This window comes from Corapipo altera, unplaced genomic scaffold, assembly GCF_003945725.1.
Source record: "Corapipo altera isolate COAL_440 unplaced genomic scaffold, ASM394572v1 60, whole genome shotgun sequence".
NCBI classification, from domain to species: domain Eukaryota; kingdom Metazoa; phylum Chordata; class Aves; order Passeriformes; family Pipridae; genus Corapipo; species Corapipo altera.
The window spans coordinates 2,030,088-2,050,302 of NW_020884912.1; the positions used below are offsets into that span (position 1 = coordinate 2,030,088).

Below are 20,215 nucleotides of genomic sequence, written 5' to 3' on the forward strand. Positions count from 1 at the left end.
GGCTAAAGCTATAGTTTCTTTGCCTTCTTCAGCAAAAAAGTCCAAAACTCCATCTCCAGGAATGAAAGCTATGCCTAGGTGAGTGTCTTGCAGACGAAAAGTTGCAAAGGGTTTTTTTTTTTGGGGGGGGTGGTGGGGGTGGGTGGGTTGGTTTTTGTCCCCTTCTTCTGGGGTTTTAATGCATATGATTTTAAGGCTTATTCCATCACTTATTAAATTAGAAAAATATTCTGGTTTTCAGCCTGGATAGTAAGACTGGATGCCTAGAGTTACAGCACTGTGGAGATGCTGAACAGTGATGCTGAGTTACTAGCTTGGCAGCTGCTTTGATGTCACTTTTATCTCATCACAGATTTAATCCAAATGCAAGGTGATCACACAGCTAACTTAAGAGTTCAAATTCAGCTATGTATGTAACTTTTGCTATTAACTGGAGGTCAGCAGATATGAGGCTATTCATAATGGGGAACATCACTTTTGTGAAAGATCATGTGAATTTGAATTCTCCTTGGCATCAGTAACACCTTTTTTTCCAGAGCTTTGGAGGACAGAATTCCTTGTAATTAAGGAGCTGGACTTCTGTAGAGTTACTGACTTTCTTCCCTACATACCTAAACCATTGCTTTGATGCTAATTGGTAGAAGTTTTTTTTTTCCCCTTAGTACTTCACAGACTTTTTGGTCTTTAAATGAACAGCTCCCTCATGTGTCCTCTTGTCCCCAGTGAGAAGCCCCTAGAAGAAGAATCCAGGGAGGAGGAAACATCAAAGGTATGGTTGCCTTGGGGCTCACCTGAGTGAAGAGATGTACTGGTGGAGTTGCAGAAGAAAACTGGGATGGGTTGACCCACTGATGCCATTGAGCAGTGCACTGAGTCCGTGAAGTGTCATACCTGATGTGATGTGCTGGTTAGCACCAGGAGTGAGCTGCAGAGGCAGCAGCTACCAGCCTCAGTCTAGAGTGACCCAACCAGTTAATTCGAGCTCACTGGAGTGTATTCAGCACATATGCCCACCCCACAGCAGTGTGTTGTGCTTGTGTCTAGGAGTACAGTGGTGTGTGGGCATCCAGACCAGCTGTGTGTGGGACAAACTCACATGTCACAAGACTTGCAAGCTGTCTGCAAGAGCAAATGTTTGCTTGCTGAATGGAGCCAAGACTTGGAAGTCTACAGATGTGTTTATTCACTTTTGTCTGAGCTCTAATGACCCTCCCATGGCAGGTCTAGTGCTAGTTTTAGATTTTTAAATAAAATTAATAATTTTTTTTACTACCGGTTCAAATGCTTTGTTACACTTGCCCACTCTGCAGTGAATTCAAAGCTTCTGAACTACTTTTTGTAACCCCACCCTCTTGGCCCCCCCAGCTCTGGGAGTTCATATACTCTCTGATAGGGAAGAACTGCAGGCAACAGTTGCACCTGGATAGTAGTTGCAGTAGGAGGAAGGAAATTTCCTGGCACACCTTATCTCTGCTTTTAGCAGGCTCTTGGATAAAAACATGACTTTGGGTATTGTCATTTTAGCTCCTGGAACTCCCTCTTTTTCCAAAGGACGTTGCCTGGGAAAAGAGAAACAGGAAAACAAGTTTGACCAAGCAAAGGGCTGAAGACAGGTATGAGCAGAGACTGATGTACCAGGTGACTTTACACTATTTCTAGTCCTCATGGGTGAGGGTGTCCCCATGGGGTGAGCTGTCTGAACAGAACAGATAGCAAAACAAACAGCAGGCTATGAAGGGTTACAACTTGTCTCAATAGGACCCTTTGGCTCCCCAAAGTGATGAACAGTTCAGAAGCTAACCCTAGTCTGCCAAAAATGCCCTCTACCTCTGTGATACTATGTCACATTGGCTTTTCCATTTTTCCTTACCCAAATATAATCCTCCCATCCTCCAGTGAGTAGAGTTATGAGTGTCAGCCTCTTTCACAAATACGTAAGCTTTTTTGGATATTGTTCCAATATCCAGCATGATGTGTGCTAGAGTTCCAGGACAGTCTTTCTCTGTTTGTCTCCTCACATCCAAAGCTAGTGGCAGTGTGAGCAGAAGCACTCGAGGGTCTGGGGGCACTGCAACCTGTGGCACTGAAAGTCTGACATGTGGCTCGCTCCTCCTGTGGTCTCTGCCAAGTGTTGTGGTCAAGTTAATGCCTTCTGCTGGGTGGAAGAGCAAATGAACTGTATATGAGGATCTCTGCTGCTGTTCTGGAGCTTCCTTGAGGCTTCCTGCTTTGGCCTACCGACTCTTAGATCAAAAAAAAAACCCCATGAGGGCTTAGATGGATTTTTTGATTGATTGTACATAAGAATAGGAAAACTTGATGCAGGACTTCATCAGGACTACAAGTTGTGTGTTTTAAGACCAAATAATTTGGTGCCACAAATACCAGTTTTAAAACAGGAGTAGCATTGTAGAAGCTAGAGGTGAAGAACTACTTAGTTCGGTCATTCTGCTCCCTCTAGTGTTTCGTCAGGAAATGAGCGTGTCCTTCCCTCAGGAGTGGAGGCTTTAACGAGGAGCTCAGTTCTTTGGTTTTCCCGTTCTTTCAATAATAACGAGAGGGTGTACTGTTTGCTGAGCAATAGTTCTAGGATTTTTTAAAATAGTAACAATTTGGAGAAAACAAGAAAGGTACAGTTAAGTTTAAATGTTGAAAGACATGAAACCAAAATCTAGATGTACACAGAACATTGAATATTGGAATTTTCGAAAGGCAAGTACATGAATTTTTTTGAAAAAATGCCTCAGGTATTATATTTCCATTACTTATTTCTTCCTACCGTGTACTATTATTGGTGATGTGGGGAGAAAATGTCCAATATGTAAACAGGGATAGACTAATTTGTATCGTTTGAATATTTCTCTTAAAATAAGAGTTAAAATCGAAAGATTGAAAGTCAAGACAGAGAACAAGAGAAACTAGGTAGGAAAGGGGAAAGTATTTTTTAGAAGCTGTGAAAGCAGTCCATTTAGTCACAGAAAGTGTTTGAGCCTGTAGTGGGAGAGTGGGACAGAAACAAACCACATTATTACCCCCATAATCTTAGTGAAGTTCTATGAGGTGATTCTTCATGGTTGTATGTCGCTTCCATATATATGTTGTCTTGCAGGAAGGAAGTCTTTGACTTTGAAAACTCAGACTCTTCAAGTCATGAAAAGGTAAAGTTGAGAACAGAAGTTGTTAAGAGGTGTGGTCCCAGCTCAACACCTAACAGAGTAGTAACTTGCAGGAGGGGACATAGTTTGCTGCAGAAATGCTGGAAGGATGGACACACTGTTATAGCAAAACAGACAGCTGGGAATCTGAGACTTTTTTTGTTTGTGTGGTGGAAATTGATTCTTTTTTTTTTTTTTTTTTTTTTGAGTAGGGAGAATACTCATCACTGCTTGAATTTTGTGGTGGGAAGTGTATGATATCGCTAACAGAAATCTGAGCTGTTGCTTGAGTGAGGCCATGGGGTATCTCTGTGATTGAAGGCCAACCTTCCTTTGTGTTTTGCTGAGTATCAAAAGCAGATTGCTGAGCATCTGCTTTGTGCTTCTAGGCTAGACAGAAGAGACTGAAATCCATTTCAAGCCATGCTTTGCAAATTAGGAATCCCTGGTTAAAAGCCAGTCCTCACAAAATTGTTTTGGAAGTTCTGCTTGACTTGTATTTTGCAGACCCTTGAAAAAATGAAAAATAACGAGTTGCTTTACTTGCTTTGAAACTTTGACCCGTGTGAGTTTTCTGAAGAAGTGTAAACATACTCCTGATGGCTTCCACCAAGGTGGCTCTGCTGCAGAAACCCTTTGGCTTTCAACCTCTTTCCTAGTGTGAGAGATGTCACTGCCACCTGCTGCTAATTCTATGGCAATGGGTGATGAATGGGACACCCCAATTTTCTCTTCTAAACGGGACATTGTCCGATCTTTGCTACTGCCACTGGGTGTCAGCATAAATCCCTGTTCCATGGCATCCTGCCCCGCGTCTCAGCAACCCCGTCCCAAGGCTGTCCAGGGACCGTGTTCTGTGTTTACACGTGCTACTAGCAGTGGTGTTATTGATTAAAATGATGTTTCTTATGACGTTAGTGCTTAAAATGAGCATTACTCATAAAGCAGGGAAAGGAGAAAGTAACTCTGTTTAAGACAACAAGTGTTTGTCTATTATAATTTAGGACACTGTTTCAATCAACAAATTCCACTCCCTTAAAAGGTGACATTTCCATGCTGGACTCTTGAGTTTGATACATATAATTATGTAGATTATTTTATGGGGTAGCCGGACTCAAAGACAAATATCTTCTTCTTTTTCAGGTTGCTGAAGCCAAAGGAAAGATTCTTGGTCAGAAAGCTTCTTCACAAAGTCAGAGGTACAGGATCATACATGTACCATTTATGAACTTTTTGCCATGTGAAAAAGACTTTATAGCTTTTGTTAAGCTTTTTTAAGTTAGGATCAAAAAGACTGTGTGATTTTTCTAATACAATAGTTCTTTGCTTAACTACCATGGTGTCTGTGGATGCTATTGGTACTAATTTTTAAATAGCAACTGAGAATATAAAGGTTATGGGAAAGAATAGAGACTCCTGTCTACTTTGATTATAATAAGATTTTAACATGACTTTAACTCTTAAATATCGTCCTTATCTGATCGTATGTGTAAACTACTGACTTAATTTTTGAAAAATGCTTTAACTCTCTGCCTTGCTTTGGCTGCCTCCCAATTATAGCAAGCTGCCAGGAACTTGGACCTCCAAGTATGTAGGTTAATTTCTGTTTAAAAAAAAATGCTAATTTATAAATATCCCTGAGTTGCTACTTTCAAAAACCACGCAGAGAAAAATTTGGCTAGTGACTGCACGTTAAGGAGTTTGGTTCTTGTGCTGATCTCTCAAGGAACCTTCCTGCGATTTCTGTTTGACTGTGCCCCTTCTGTGGTGTGCTACCCTTAGTGTTCGCTTGTCTAGTTTGGGTCTTTATGTGCTACTTGGCAGGACTTATGAAGTAAAAAACAAGAACAAGGAATCAAACAAGCTCGAGAGAAGGCAGGTAGGTTTTCTGGGCTTTTTCATCCCTAGAGCTGTGTTTGTCCATCTGTACAAATCTGTTGCACCCCTAAAGAGGCTGAGGTTTAAACCTTACCTGGGGCAGAGATGGACAAATATGAACCTGGTAACCTCTAAATAGCCTGTTTGTTGCTACTGAAAGCAGCACTCAGGGTGGACCATCACTGCCAGCGAGTGAATTGTCTGTTACATTTTTTTTTTTTTTTGCCCCACTGATGTGCTGTTGGCTGCAGCTCAGGCATGCTGAAGTTTTCCTTCTTGCAAGACCACTTTTAAACACAGGAAAGGGGGGAAGAAGAGGAAGTAGGATACTGTAACAACCCCATATTGGCAAAGGGCAATCATCTGCCTCTCAGTGCTTTTATTCTGGTGATTTGACAGCTAACTGTGACTGTTTTGGCAGATTTCACAGCTTAAAATGTTTTACATGTTGCACTGTTGGGAGGAAGAAATGGAGTAACTTGACAGTAATTTTAATGGGAATGGCTGAGGGTCTTCTCAGTGAGCTGATTAAGCAGAACTCACTCTTAAGAGGGTCTTTAGTCCAGCTACAGGAAACATCTTTTTTCTGAAAGCAACAATGAAAATACAAGCACTGGTCAGAGTGAAAAAAGCTGGATCCTTGACTCTCAGATACAGTCGGTGCCAAAATCTCTTGACTATACCCGAAAAAGAACAAGGGTGAGAAGTAAATTGAAAGGTAAGTGTAGTCCCCTACTGGCATTTAGCTATGCTTGATGTGCTGTGCTGTACTGCAGAAAAGCAAATGGCTGGTGACGATTTGAGAGTGTTCAGCCAAATCCTAATCCTCCTGAGTGGGAGGGAGCAGGTTTGAGGCTGGCAGCAAGGGGTGCCCTGTGGAGGAGGTTCATTGCGCACTCTTGTGCTTGAGCTGGTCTCTGGTGGTTCCCTTCCCAGAGTGGGGTTGAAATATCTGGGTGGAAATCTGGCACTTAAACATCTGTGTGGGTGTAACCCTCTATGTGTTGATGGTGAAGGGCCCCTGAGTCCCGAGCTGGTGACTGTGTTGGTGCTCTTGAACACAACAGGAAGACCTCTTTAAAGCTACCACACCTCCTCCCTATAACTTTCCTCTCCTCATCTCCCCAGAAACATGATTGACTTGGCGAAGCAAACCTTGAAAAACCTGACAGTTTGCAGACCGTGGCACTCTGCTCCCTTTTTATACACTGATAGACCAATTGTCCTCTTAGAAATAATCACATTTGATTTTGCAAATCACGGATAGCATTCTCTGCTCAGACCTGCCCAAGAGCAAACCTCCCCTACAGCCTGCTCCATGACCATCTACTGCTGTGACCTCCAAATGCAAACCAAATTGCTCTGAATGAGATGGAATGTGTCTGTCCCATTCATGGAGAATGATACTTTCTCAGGTAGCTGTTGGATTCAGTGGGGATGAAAAAGCAAAAGAAAGTTGAGGTTGAAATTATCCTTTTTACCATGTTTCCTTGGGAGTTGTTCTCACTCCAGTGTCAGCCCACACATCCTGCCTAGGACTTAGGGACCATCAGACAAGATGCAGAACCTGCCTTTTTTCTTGGCTGCTCTGGAGTTGTCTATGTTTGCATCATTGTATCTGGCTTTGTTAGAGAAAGGGCTTTGTTAGTAAAAGGGTGTTTTTTGAAGCTTACTGTAAGTCTTGTGGCATTTAATCTTGCAAATACCCAGAAAACCAAGCTGAAAAGGTTAGCATCATGGTTAACTCAGGTAACAGGGTAAAGTACACACTTAACTTTGTGACCAGGTAAGCTTTTTTCCTTGCAGTGCTTCCAATGTCTTCCGCAAGTAGTGGCAGTGACTACGCGTCAAAGAAGGTAAGGTGGTGTCATGCTTAGGTGTCTCAGATTTAAAAACATACATGTAAAATGTGTACAAATGAGTGAGAATTAAATAAATTGGTGCTATCTATCTTCTCAAATGTTCTGATGGACAGATTTGTCTAAGTGTTGCTGAGACTCTGTTGGTCTGCTAGAGGAGGCCTTAAGGAAACATGGGAAACTTTGTAGAAACAACTGTGTCTGAGTCCTGAGTATGTTGTCCTGGAGTGATATTTACCGTTGACAAGTGAAAAATTGGACTTGGTGTGACACTTGCCTTGACACAGCTGCCTATCTAAATACCTGCAGAAATCCCGACTGGGCCCTACAAGACTGTGTTCCCATACTGTCTTCTGCCCTGTATTGTGCAGTGCCTTGGGAAAGCTCGCGTTCACCTCTGCTTTGCTGACAAATTTCAGAACTTTTATTCCAAGTCCTGTGCTCACACCACAAGTCCTGGTTCATACACCATCATTTCTGTTTTCAGCTATAGCTCTGGGAAAACTAACAGTGGATAATGTAGCAATGGAGGAGTTGGTGGACCAGACATACATCAAGCAAATAAAATAAAATTGAGTTATGTCAGGCTTTTCCAGTGCCCAGCTGTTAATGCCATATATCAAATATATCTCAATCAAAATATATTTGAAATACAGAAAGTTTTGAAAGAAACTCTCCAGAACGCTTAGTTGCATTAAAAGCTTTTATTTTCCTCTGGAAATTTTTTTTTTACTCTCTTGACTATAATACTTCTATTCTGCTTATTAAAAATATCAAATGTACAACTCTGATGGCTAAAGGGAAAAGTGATGCATGCATTGAACTTCAGGGCACAGGTCTCCTTCAGTATTAGAGAGCCATCAGTATGTTAGGCATATTTCAAGTGTATCTCTGCCCTTAGTGTACGTAAAAAACCAAACCAACCAACTAAAACAACAGCCCAAGCCCCTAGTTCTTTAGTAATGTTTAAATAAAATAAATACTTAGACTCTGTTTTGTTTCAGGGGGGAGAATCAAGGAAAAGAATTAAAAAGGAGATGCTAAGGGAAAAAAGCAGATTTAGCACCAAGGGAGGTGATTTACCTACAGTGGATCATGCTGGTATTTCTATTTTAATCTTCTTCAGTGCATTAGAAAAGCTGTTTTGATACATATGGGTCTGTACTTTTTGGGTTGGTTTTTCTTTTTGATTTTGCTGTTTGCGTTCACATTTTCTTCATAAGCATTCTGCTTGGTGATATTTTTTATAAGGGCTGTGAGGGCTGGATATTGTTTGCATGGATACTCTTATGCAGGGAGAACATTAGCTAGGACTAATGAGAGATGAAGGAAAGAATTTAATTGACAGCCATGAAGAAAACAGCCTTTGGACTGAGTTCGAGCCACCATCTCTTCCCTGTGTAAAGAGATAAAGAGGGTGGAGATTTTTTTTTGTTGTTGTTGTTGTCATTAAATTGAGGTTCCTAGTCAATGCAGGATTCAACCTCTGTTGCCTGTGTCATTTGACTGATCTCTCATGCAGAAGAAACGCTCTCAAAAGAGCCCAAAGAGGATTCGCTATCACCAGGTGTGTCTGCCAGGGGCTATGCCAGTGATGTGGAGAAGGCTGTGCAGGTGCAGTATGCAGTGCTTAAACTCCTTCCAGTCCGCTGTCAGGCTACTTCTCATCTAAAACCAATGCATCTTGTCACTTTTTTTCCTATAACTAGACAAGTCCCTGACAGCTTGCCTGCAGTATGGGGTGGATACCTTCTTACTTTGTTTTCTTTCTCTCCTTAGAAGTTACGTGAAGCACCTGGAAATTTGACTAGAGAAGAAGAAAGTACTAAGCGGAAGGACTCAGGTTTGTTATTCTTGATAACATGGAAGGGTTGTTAAAAAGCAGAAAGGGGCATTGCCAAAGCATTATTTGCTTTCAAAGACAAAATAGCACTGACTTTTCTTGAGATAATTTTTTGCTAAGTTCTGTTTCACTCTTTTGTATATTATGACCGACTATGGTAAGATGATTTTATATACATGTTTGAATTCATTGCTAATCCCTAAATCCTGTTCTTGATCACAGAGGAACTTGTAGTGTAACTACTAAGAGCTGGGGATTTGCAAACTAGTGACCCAAGAGACACACAGAACATACTTTTTAATGATTTGAAAATGTACTGCAACTTCAGTTTAAAAAGAACAAGCCTTTCTTAAAGTTGTTGACTTTATACCTAAGAGCAGAGACACAGACCATTGCTATAAGCATTTGGTAAATGATGACTTGGGTAATGCTTATTACTGCTGTAGCTTTTTTTTTGGGGTAGTTGACTTAAGGAATTTTTTTTTAATGAAACTGAATCTGCATAAAACTAAGTCAGAATTGCAGCACAGTCTCTTTGTGATTGAAAACAACCAAACTTCAGGAAAGTTGAGCAGCAATGGATTGTTTTCATACTAATCTTCTCAATACTGGTGTAGTTTTGAGAGACTGTCTTAAAGTTATTGCTGTGACTATGAATCAAGTCACTGAACAAAAGCATCCCTTTTTTAATGACCTGGCTATATTTGTGTTCCCTATATATCTCTTACCTGTCCTGCAGTTTCAAAATACACTGTCACTGCACCAACAAATCTACTTAATTTTGGGGGAAGATAAGTGCTGCGGACTTGATTTTTTTTTTTTATCACTGTTTACTGTACAGCCTTACTATTGGACAGGAGTTGATGTCATGAGAAGGCACAAATAGGCTTATGTTCAGAAATTTCAAGTGTGATCTGTGACTGCATTTGAATTCTTTCTTTATGAACCCAAAATCTGCTTCAGGATGCTTCTTGTGTTCTGACTGTCCTCCTTGTCTTGGGCCCCCACCACCTTCCTTTCTGCACTATGGAGACTGCAGTCATCGCTGGTCTCTCACTGAAGTTGAGAAAAGTGATTAGTGAGACAAAGGGATATTTTTTTTTCCTTTTAGGCAAATTTTCCTTAAAATACAGGCTGTAGTCTCCCTCAGCATGTTTCTAAGTTTTTTTCTGGATTAAAAGCTATTGTATAGCAACTCTAGTGAAGCTGCAGAAAGGTGGCTGTTATGAGTGTGGTTAGGTATTTTTCCCCTCTATTGTGTTTATGCATGGGTTTTGGGGGTTGGTTTCGTTTTTTTCTTGTAAGGAGAAGCTGGAATTAGCTTAGTAACATAAACAGATTGCAAGCTTTGGTTGGAAGTGTGAAGAAGCTGGACAAGAGGTTTTTTATGGTTAGAATAGCAGGTCAAGAGAGCAAATTATCTTTAAGATGGAGACATGTTAACTTTCCAGTTATCTGCATAACTCTAGGCAGTCTAGTTGCCTGCTTTTGCAAGGGAAGATGCTTGCTAGTGAAGTCTTATCCTGTCCTGTAAGTGTGATTTCAGATGCTAAAATGAAGTTGCCTACTTTTCTGAAGCATTGGTAATTCCAATGGTGGTTTCTGCTTGAGCAGGTACTGTCATGTACCTCATGCAGAAGAACCGGTCTTTTCTGAAATATTTTCTCTTCTCTTTCCAGATATATTAGAAAGCACTGTCATAAAAAAGCTTAAATTTTCCAGCTGGGAGACAAATCATTCATCTCCTGACACTAACTATAAACCAAGGAAAATTTTTGATTCAGTAGAAGAGGAAGCAGAGATCCAAAAAGGTAAAGTCAGATTGGCAATTAAGGTCAAGGTTTAAATGCTTTCAGCTTTTCTTTTGTTATAGTGGAAATCATAGTCATACGGAAGCTTGAGGAGATGTGTCTGTAGCAAGGCTAACTTCTCCAAAGTCCAAAATTAACAGAAGGTGCATATTGCATCACTGTCATTGGAACCATATGTGTAGGTGTGAATGAGGAAATTTGGGTTCCGCTCAGTAAGCTGCTCAATGATATCCGCACTTTCTAGTCTTCCTGAATAGTGACTGTCTAGAGCTATTAAAAAAAACCAAACCAAAACAAAAAACCCAAACAAACAAAAAACACCCCCAACAAAACACAGGAACTAAAAAAAAAGCATGCAGATAATGGACAGAGTAACTGCAAAACACTGCTAACTCCAAGCACAAGGGGATTAGGCCTTCTTTGCAATGAATAAGTAGAAGACAGGAAAACAGTGGCAACTTTTTTTTTTTTTAAATTCCCTTATGTTGTGCTTTTGCCTCACTGTCTGTAAATATACTGCTCTTTGTGTTGCTCTATTGTGCCTCTTGTTCCTTGCTGCTAACAAGTATTTCTCAGTGGAGTTTTGGGCCAGTTTTCCTCCTGCTTATGAGAACAAGACTCAGATTCCAACTCTATAACAAAAGTTGGTGCTTCCATGAATGACAAACCCTTCAGTAGCAGGAAGGCTTATATTCCAATAAGCCCTCCAGCATGATGCTAACTGGGCATACGCTTCCTCCTAGGTCAGGAAATGGATGATAGTGTGGGTGATGTGTTTTTTTCCAAGATGCAACATGAAGACTTCAGTAATTCAGGAGTGATTACTGCATTTCAAAGCTTTGTTGACCAGCTGAAGAAACTGTTCTGGGTAATGTGTGCTCTCTTACTGTGTGTGGCAATTTATCATATTATGTGAAATTACCTTTTTATCTCCAGAGGAGTTGGTGCAAGTATCAGATATTTATTTTTTTACCCAAGACCAGGGCTTTGGCTGAAGTGTTTGTTAGTCTGAAGCTCTTAGCAGTATTCTACATAACCTGTATATTCTGAGAAATGTTACAGGGAAGACATAAAGGAAGTTTTAATTAGCTTTTTCCTTCTTTTTGTCTCTACATGTAGGTTGGAACATCAGATTTGGTTAGGCACTTTAAATACTTTCCTCAGAGGGGAGGGATCAAAGCTTTTTGAAAAGTAACCCAGTGTAGTGACAGTGTACCTATGCTGGAACTGTGGGTCATTTTCCTCATGAACACATATCAAAAATAGAAAAAGTCCCTTTTGGAGCATAGAGCAGTTTCACTGAAATGTAAGATCAAGCAACTTTTTCATGATGAAAACCAGAAAGCAATACAGGCTGCATCTATTGACTAGAACATGCATAGATCCATAAGGACATGCTTTGAAATTAATGGTATGTGGAGGTGTTAGCTGCACAGTTTGTAGTGAGCTGTCTATTCCTGGTTCACCCAACTGTACAGACCTACTTAAGATGCAAGCAATCAACTGCTATTGTTGATTTAGCTATAACAAGTAATGTGGACATTAAACCACATTTAATATGAGAGAACAGTGTCTGACCTATTAGAAAATCTTCTTGTGGTCAAAAGCTTTGAACAAACCAGATGTGGCAGAGCAGACTTACAGTGAGTGGATTTTTTTTTTTTTTTCTTTCCAACTACTGCTAGGTATTCACACTAAACTTTTTGATACTAAATCCTTGAATCAAGGCTGAAGGTGGATGCATTTACAAATCAGTTAAGATTAAAATGCACACTGCCTGTATAAATGTTGACCTGAAATAGTGCTAACAAAGACCTACTTTTGGGCAGCTGTTAAGTGTGTTGAAATGCACACTGCCTGTATAAATGTTGACCTGAAATAGTGCTAACAAAGACCTGGTTTTGGGCAGCTGTTAAGTGTAGGTGAAGCTTGCCTCTTCACTGACTAGATAATATGACCCCAACCTGAAGTTACCTGGGTTACACAGAGGCTTGTTGGTGTAACTAGTGTGGCTAAATGAAGTCAGTTCATATTTGTAGTACCTATGTGTCACCTCACTGCTGTTTAAATTTGACTTACGATGGTTTCTGCTAAGCTGAATGGCAGCCCACAGAGGGATTTGCATTCCAGGGAAAGGTTTTGCAAACTAGATTTACAGGTTTTGACCTGGGGCATTGCCCATCCCTAAAGGTGCATCCTGTGGCTAGGCCCGGTACAAAAGGATGGAGATCAGCACACAGAATGCCCTGAGGTCTTCGGAGAAGAACTTGTCTGCCCTGCTGAACCAGATACACCAGTGCAGGTAAGCTGTCTGGTGCTGGCTGAAAACAGTTTCAATTTTGTGTAGATTTTGATTGATAGGGAAAGCAAACCTGACAGTCAGCTACTGCCCTTATGGTTTGTAAGGCAAAATAGCTTTTGTGTGTCCCTTTTTTTGTTTTATTTTGTTTTTCTGCAAGAAAACTTTCAAAAATGTAGCTCCTGAGATTGATCCTGATTTTTCCTGTAGGAGAAGAGTGGATGGATTCATTAATGCAAAGCAAACTTGAGTTACAAGCAGTTCATGAAGCAGTCCTTGAACTATCTTCTGGTTGTCATCAGTGTTCACAAATCTGTTTAAAAATTTTCTTCTTGCACTTTTTTGTTTCTGTTTCTAAATTGTTTAAGAAAGAAGCCAGATTCTGATCTACTTAATGAAGTGAGGGAGAAGAAAAGGGATCTGTTATAGGCCCATTTCTGTAGATTTTTTCCATGTGCATGAAATAAGTGCCAGAAGTGGGCTATACAGGCATTCACCAACTTGGGCTTTAAGAAAGTTGTTTTGCTTTACAGGTTGTCAAATTTCTTAGATAGCAGATAGATTAAAAAATCAATTCTAATATTTGTGGATTTGTTATAAGTGAAATACAAGCACAGTCTAAGAAGTAATTAAGTCTATCAGGCCTCTGTATCCACTACACAGTCAGTTTACAGGATTTAGAGCAAATTTAGTACGAAATAATAACTCCTAAAGTGAAAAATTCCTAGTATCAATGGGACCTCTATGAGTTGAACTTACTTGCCATTAAGGTAGATGGAGAAGTTTGAGTTCCAAAAGAAAAAAAATTAATGTTTTGGGGTGAAAGGTAAGAGTTGATGGCAGTGAGCTGCTGCCATGTTTTGATGTTGCTAACTAAGTAACCTGGATCCAACCAGAGTCACAGGATAGTGGAGACAGAGCTGTGCCAAATTTGTCCTACCTCACTGCCAAGGGAATGGTGGCAAACTCAAGTGGATAAGGGTGTTATTGGTTAAGGTTTAGAAATTGATGGCATCCTGTGACAACAGTGTATATATCAAATCTGTGGTAGGAAAATCCATTAGACATTGTGTCAAGATGGAATCACAGAATGGTTTGGGTTGGAAGGGACCTTAGAGAAGTCTTCAGCTTGGGAAATCTCTGCTGAACTTCCTGGAGCTGGAAGAAGTATTTGGGAGTCAAATCTGCCCCATGTAGTTCAGCAAGGACATTTCCTTCTGCCGAAGTTAGGCTTGGTGCTGAAGGGGTTGTCATCCACCTCGTGTGACCACACGTTGAAGTGTCAAACTTGTTGCTGTTCTCTGTCGCTAGGCTTAATAAACTTGAGACCTTCCAGAAGATTGTCGTTGAAGAGCTTTCCAGTCTTGAGAAGGAAACTCAAATTTTGGCCAACATGGAGAAGGATGCAGTGGTGCGTATGACTTCTTGTGTATCAGCCTAGCGAGGTACTCCTTCCCAAGTAACGGGGGTTTTCTTTGGGTCTCTTTTTAGGACTTCTGGAATGCACATCTGCTCAAGCTGAATTCTTTCTGCAACCAGCAAAAACAAAGGTACATCTCTGCCAGCTGTCTTGCACGCTCACAAGTCCTCCAATGGTTATAGAGGGTATTAGTTAGGCTGACAGTACCCTTACTGGTATATGGAAAAGGATTCTAAAACCTGTATTGCTTCTCCACCTGGTGTCCGTTGACGGAGCCTTTGCAGCCTTGTGAGGGTTTTCAATTGGAACTAGAGTGTGATGAGGGACTCTGTGTGGGAAGTTGTGCAGGAGAGGCACATACCTCAAGAGACCTGTACCCGGATCTGGAACAAGGTGCAATGCACTCTCTGGATGTGACTTTATCTAGAGGTCAGAGGAGGTGGAAGATGATCATTTCTTATGTAAAATATGCTGTTGGTGCGAGTACTGGGTAAAAAACTGCAATTCTCAGGCTTATTTTTAATGGTAAATATCTCTGTTCAAGTTTCATCAGTAAGAACTAATGCTTCACAGAAAAACTAGCCAAGCTTGATTTTCTTTCAGAATTGAGTCTGTTGACTCAGCCGTGGGTGAATCAGTGAAGAGTTTTGCCGACGCTATCCAGAATACAACAGTACGGTACATGTGATACAAAAGCAGCTCTGTGTGGGTGGTGGACTGAACTCTGATTAAGTGTTGGAAGTGAGAAAATGAAACTGAATTCTTCAGAGGGAAAGCCTTTGTTTTGTGGGACTTCTGGTCCTGATACATGGAAAGCATCAAGAAAGCAGTGTTTGCCCAGCTGTGAACTAGGGGAAGTGGTCAAAAAGCACTTGCCTAAGGGAGAAGATAAGGACAAGGACTATGAGATTGTGATGCTTCTCCTGGGTTCACAATTTGGGGATTTGTTCATCCTAAGGGTGGTTTCTGTGCAGTTAGTAGTTCTTAATGCATTTGGCCTTGGAGCTGTGCATATATGAAAACCTGTGACTAAGAGCTCTGCAGTTGTAAAATCAACTTGCATGCTTTCTTTCACCTGCTCTTTGGGTCTGGCAACTTCTAGCCTTGTTGTCTTCAAGTTTAATTTTGAAAAATTAATTTTTTTATTTACCTTGTATCCTGGTTAAATATCTGTTGAAGTTCTTAAACTCTTCAGAGTCTAATCACTAACTTATGCCCTTGTTTGAATTTATAGTTAAGCTGAATGCTTTGCTAACTTTGATACAATGCTCTGTTTCTGTCTGGTTCACCCCATCACATGAGCATGTATTTTTTTCTACTGCTGCTGTTCCAGCTTTAATGCACAGGTCTGATATCTTTGAGAGTCTAGTATTCCTGCAATAAGAGCAGTGGATTACTATGATGTGTGTGATGCCATGTGTCTTTACTGCATAGGGCTGAAGAAAGCTCTCTGCTTGAAGGAACAACTGTGGACTGGGCCTGGGATTTTTAGAAAACATGCTGAAAAGCAATGACTTGTTTCTTTTAGCTATTAAAGCTGGAATCCTGAGCCTTTCCAAAGGGAAAGGTTTCCATTATGAGCACTGAGTTGCTGAGGGACACAGGTGCCACTGGAGAAGGACACTTTTAGAGAGCAGAGCTGAGAAAGGGGCAAACATGTCATGGGAGCTGCTCATCTTGCAGCACTTGTTCGAGGAGAGGTGCTTGAGAAGTAAAAGCTGAATCTAAATGTGCTTCCAGGACCTTCGCAGTTTCTTGTCTTGTACTATTTCTATGTTTGTACAAGCTTTTGAAATGCTTTCTTACTTTTTTTTTGTTCTTCCCTGCAGTACGAACACCCAATGAAGAAGGCAGAAGAAAGCAATGTGTTCGTAGTTCCTTCTGACTAGCAACCCCCTGAATTCATTATTACTCTTTAAAATTTGACAACCTTGTGTATGCAGCATAGAGAAGATGGTTCTGTGAAGGATGTCAATTTATTTTAAATGCAAAGAAAAAAGGGGAGGAAAAAAACATAGACATTGAGCCTTTTTTTTTTTTGCCTAAAAAGAATATACACTGCTAAGTGGTCCGGTTATGATCCCTGTGTTGATAACTTTTTCTGAAAAGTTGCAAGATGGGTCCATTACATATAAAAGAAATTTAAAAAATTATTTAAAGATAATGATTTATCCACCAAATGGATGTATATACTGCTTTACTTTGAGTGTTCTGCTGATTGATTCTAAGTAAAATATTGTTTGCATAGAATAACAATCTTGTTTTCTTCAAAATTATGCACTGTGCATGGCTGGAAAGGTACTCTAGAGTCCTGTGTTCCTTGCATGGGATGTGTTAGGCATAGCCTTTCCTGTGTGCAGCAGCAGTGGGGGAACTGCTACCTTGACACCATTGCCACTCAATTCTGGCCTGCAAAGTTGAAAGCTGAGAGGAGTCTACTGGCCAGATGCCTGATGGCAAACTGGAGACTCTGGAAGGCAAGAAATTTGGAGCATTGAAGAGCAAATGGCAAGTGAGGCTGGAGAAAGTATTTCTGCAACCAGCGACTTTTGGCTTCAAGGAGAGTTCGAAGTACAGTGACCAGTGCTAGGATTAGACAAAATAGCATCAAAAGTCTCTTGAAAGCAAACCACAGATAAACCATGCTATGTAATATTTTCCCATGCTTTGACAGAGTTCCCCAAGTGATATTGCTCTTCACAAACTGTTGCAGACACAGCATTAGTGCTAAGGCAGTGTAATGAATTTGTGGGAACATGCCATGTTTCCAAGCTTTGGGTTTTATCTACTTACCTTATAAAGCAACCTCAGATTACTGTGTGGGTTAGAGTCGAGGGAATCTTCCCCTGCACACAGTGTACCTTCATAACAAAAGCCCAAACCCTGACAGGGTTTGTTTCACCACTGAAACAGGGGGGTGATGCTGTTCCTTCTTGACAAGGTCATGCAGGCTAGTGCCAGCACAGAAAACAAGAAGCTGCTGTTGCTATTGCTTTACCATTTTATGCCTATTCCTTTAGCTTAAGTACTCCTGACTGGAGCTGACATGAGATGAAACTTGTTTAACCACATCAAGGGGTGGTTGGTGCTTTCCTTCTGGGATGGTTTAAAAGAAAAGACTGCTTCAACCCTGCCCTTTCCAAAGCTCCAGATCCACTGGTCTGCCTTCTCCTAGTCACAATGTTAAGGGCTGTAACCCTGATTTCACATTCAGTAGTTTGCGTTTGTTTCTTTGCGACCTGGCCCTGACTATGGTGCACCCTCCTGCTGCTTTTCAGTGTCTTTACAAAGTCTTTACAGCTGCTGTTTGAAAATCTAGGCTCTCAAAGCACTCAGTGAATTTTGGGAGATGAAGCTTTAACTTCTGTGAACAGCTCTGCTTGTGTCTGGTAATATCTTTAGTTTTGCATCCCAGTAGCAAAATTTTTAGCATCCTCTGTCCCACTAGTGTGATGGTATGCTGTGGTGGCACCAGAAGCGACATTAATCAAAACAGGCTTTAAGATATCAGCCTGAATAATCTGAGCATGTCTTCCTATTGCCTGGCTGTACCTGGTCCTAAATTTGTGGCTTTTACTACCTGGCTAGTAATGCAAGGTCCTAGCCCTAGGGGTGTGATAAGACTTAAACTGCCCTGTTGCTTTTTATTGTAATCCACAGTTCACACTGGTGAAGGTAAAGGGATGCTTTTTGTAATGTTACTCCCAGTACCAAGGTGAGCCTTCTTCTAGTTCCCACCTAAATGTCTACATTCCATGGTTTTATTCCTCATGACCTGGCCAAACATGATGATGCAACCAGGCCTATTAAGGTGCTTGATGTGAAGCAGACCTAAGAATTGAGATGAGCTGGTCACACTGTGGCTGTTCTTATATACTGAATTCTGCAAAGCTATTCTGTAACCTGTAACTATAAAGCTTGGAAGGTGAGTGTTGAGCACTTCAAAAGGCATGGGTAAAGGAAAGATCAGGGTTCCTTTCTTATTAAAAATTACCATAATGTTATATGCATCTATACTTGCTTTTAACTGTTTCATTGGAAAAGTCTAAACCCTAAGAGGCTGCTTTTAGTGATGGGTATAGGAGAGCAGAAAGGGATGTCATAGCACTTAGATACCTTCTACTCCTGCACTTCTCTTTCTATCCCTTTATATGAAACACTTCAGCTTTTGAGCTCAGTGAGTTCCAGCTTGGTAACCCATAAACTGCATGAGGTGAAAATTTTGGACTTTACTGATGGTCTTTCCATCTGTAGTCAGTAACAGTACAGTTTGGAGACAACATCTGGGACAGGAATGACTTTTTCTGACCTTGAACAGTCCATCTCATACAGCTTCCTGCATTGTTGGGTCAATCAAGCATGATTGAGCTTAAACCTGCTGAAGGTCTAAAGTGCATTTGGTTTCTACAACAGACCTGTAACTGGGTTACCGTAATGTTTCATTTTGGAAGGTAGGTAGTTGACCTTGGCATGTTTCTTTTTCCTTCTCACTTACACTTTTAAGAGTGTTATTAATCTAGATATTTCTTTTATTTTCTTCCTTTCAGTGCAAATGGATATAGCTCAATTTTCAACCTGTTCGGTTTCCTTAATGCTTCTGAGCCAGAACAACAAAGAGGATGTGGATCCTGAGATGCAAAACACGTGCATCAGAAAAAGAAATGAGCAATACAAAGTGCACGTTAAGGACAACTGCTTTATGCGTTTTAAGGTCTAAACAGAGTTTAATGTTAAACTGGTTATAACCCCTGCTATCTTCATGCTGTATCTCTTTCAGGGGGTGATGCTGTGCCAAGTGCTTGTTTACCTGCATGTTCTGTACTGGTGCAATGGTCCCTTCAAGGTCTAGAGGGCTACAGTTACCTATGTCAAGGCTGTACAAAGTCAAAGAAAACGATGTCCTCTGTGGCTGGAAATGGGCAGAGGAAGTGTGTGTTTGCCCTGGCCTGGGGACAGCTTGCCCTACTTGTCAGTAGAGTGTGATGATATTGACTGGAGCACACTGGGACAGCCCTGCTTCTGCAAGCAGTAGGACTGTGTCTTTTAGGCTGTGTCTAAAAGAGTACTGCACTGGAAAATAGACATGTTTCTAGGAACAGCTGAGAGCTTTTGTATACTGGAATCAAACACAGCAACCTGGTCCTACATTACAGGGTGACGTTTTTTATCATGAGGAAGAGTTGAGAAAGCATTACTTAAAACCAGACTCTGAGAAAAACCTTGCAAAGTTGAGTCTTGGCACTAACCAGCAGTCTGATTTATCTTCTTTAATTTCAGTGTTCCTGGAATGGTCTTTAGTAACACTCATTGCTTCCTCCTCTTCCTTTGGGAAGTTACTTACATCCAAAACCAGTGAATCAAACTCAATAGCTTTCTCCTTTACTTCCCTTTCTCTGCAGACATACCCTTTGGTGAGCCCAAACCAGCCAGGTTAAGTATTTGCATCTCTTCTCCCATGTTTGTATTCTCAAGCTGAAAGAAATGTTAATTTTGAGATTGATTTCTCCATTGTCTCTCCTCTGTTTACTCCAATTGAAAGCAATCTGAGAAATAAAGGATGACTTGACAGGCAAGTACAAACTTTGAACGAACAAGTTATTGCAGTATTACCTTTGTTCAGAAACCAAGTTTTTACAGGTAGCAGGCCAAAAAAACCACAGGGAAACTTTACATGAACACCGGCGAAGGTGGTGTGTAAAGTCGTGGAGGTTGTTTCTCGGTCTGAAGTGAATGTCCTGAGAACTTCCTGAAAGAGTTTGAGGAAACAGTCTCAAACAGTTCAAAAAAGTAACCGGTTTCCAGCAATTTGATGCCTTAAAGAGGAGTGGAGACAGTCTGATAGTAAAATTTGTTTATTTACAGTGTTACGTGTTACAGGAAAATCAGTTTAAAAAGTCAATGCTTCTCTTTCTTCAAAGTTGCGGCATTTTGAAGATGTTAAGACATATCT

The 20,215-nt window shown here is 40.8% G+C and overlaps 1 protein-coding gene across 1 annotated transcript in view; it reads left to right on the forward strand.

Annotated features, from left to right (window-relative positions):
- Window positions 1-16,154, forward strand: part of SYCP2L (synaptonemal complex protein 2 like) — a 28,603-nt gene extending 12,449 nt beyond the window's left edge. Inside the window, exons 19-36 of the mRNA XM_027654090.1 lie at window positions 33-78; window positions 724-769; window positions 1,525-1,613; window positions 3,110-3,158; window positions 4,299-4,354; window positions 4,980-5,034; window positions 5,595-5,751; window positions 6,840-6,889; window positions 7,897-7,993; window positions 8,415-8,506; window positions 8,672-8,735; window positions 10,415-10,546; window positions 11,290-11,414; window positions 12,754-12,848; window positions 14,157-14,256; window positions 14,337-14,395; window positions 14,869-14,938; window positions 16,095-16,154. Coding sequence (XP_027509891.1) covers window positions 33-78; window positions 724-769; window positions 1,525-1,613; window positions 3,110-3,158; window positions 4,299-4,354; window positions 4,980-5,034; window positions 5,595-5,751; window positions 6,840-6,889; window positions 7,897-7,993; window positions 8,415-8,506; window positions 8,672-8,735; window positions 10,415-10,546; window positions 11,290-11,414; window positions 12,754-12,848; window positions 14,157-14,256; window positions 14,337-14,395; window positions 14,869-14,938; window positions 16,095-16,154 — 1,442 coding nt within the window. The remainder of the gene's footprint in view (window positions 1-32; window positions 79-723; window positions 770-1,524; window positions 1,614-3,109; window positions 3,159-4,298; window positions 4,355-4,979; window positions 5,035-5,594; window positions 5,752-6,839; window positions 6,890-7,896; window positions 7,994-8,414; window positions 8,507-8,671; window positions 8,736-10,414; window positions 10,547-11,289; window positions 11,415-12,753; window positions 12,849-14,156; window positions 14,257-14,336; window positions 14,396-14,868; window positions 14,939-16,094) is intronic.
- Window positions 16,155-20,215: the final 4,061 nt, after the last annotated feature.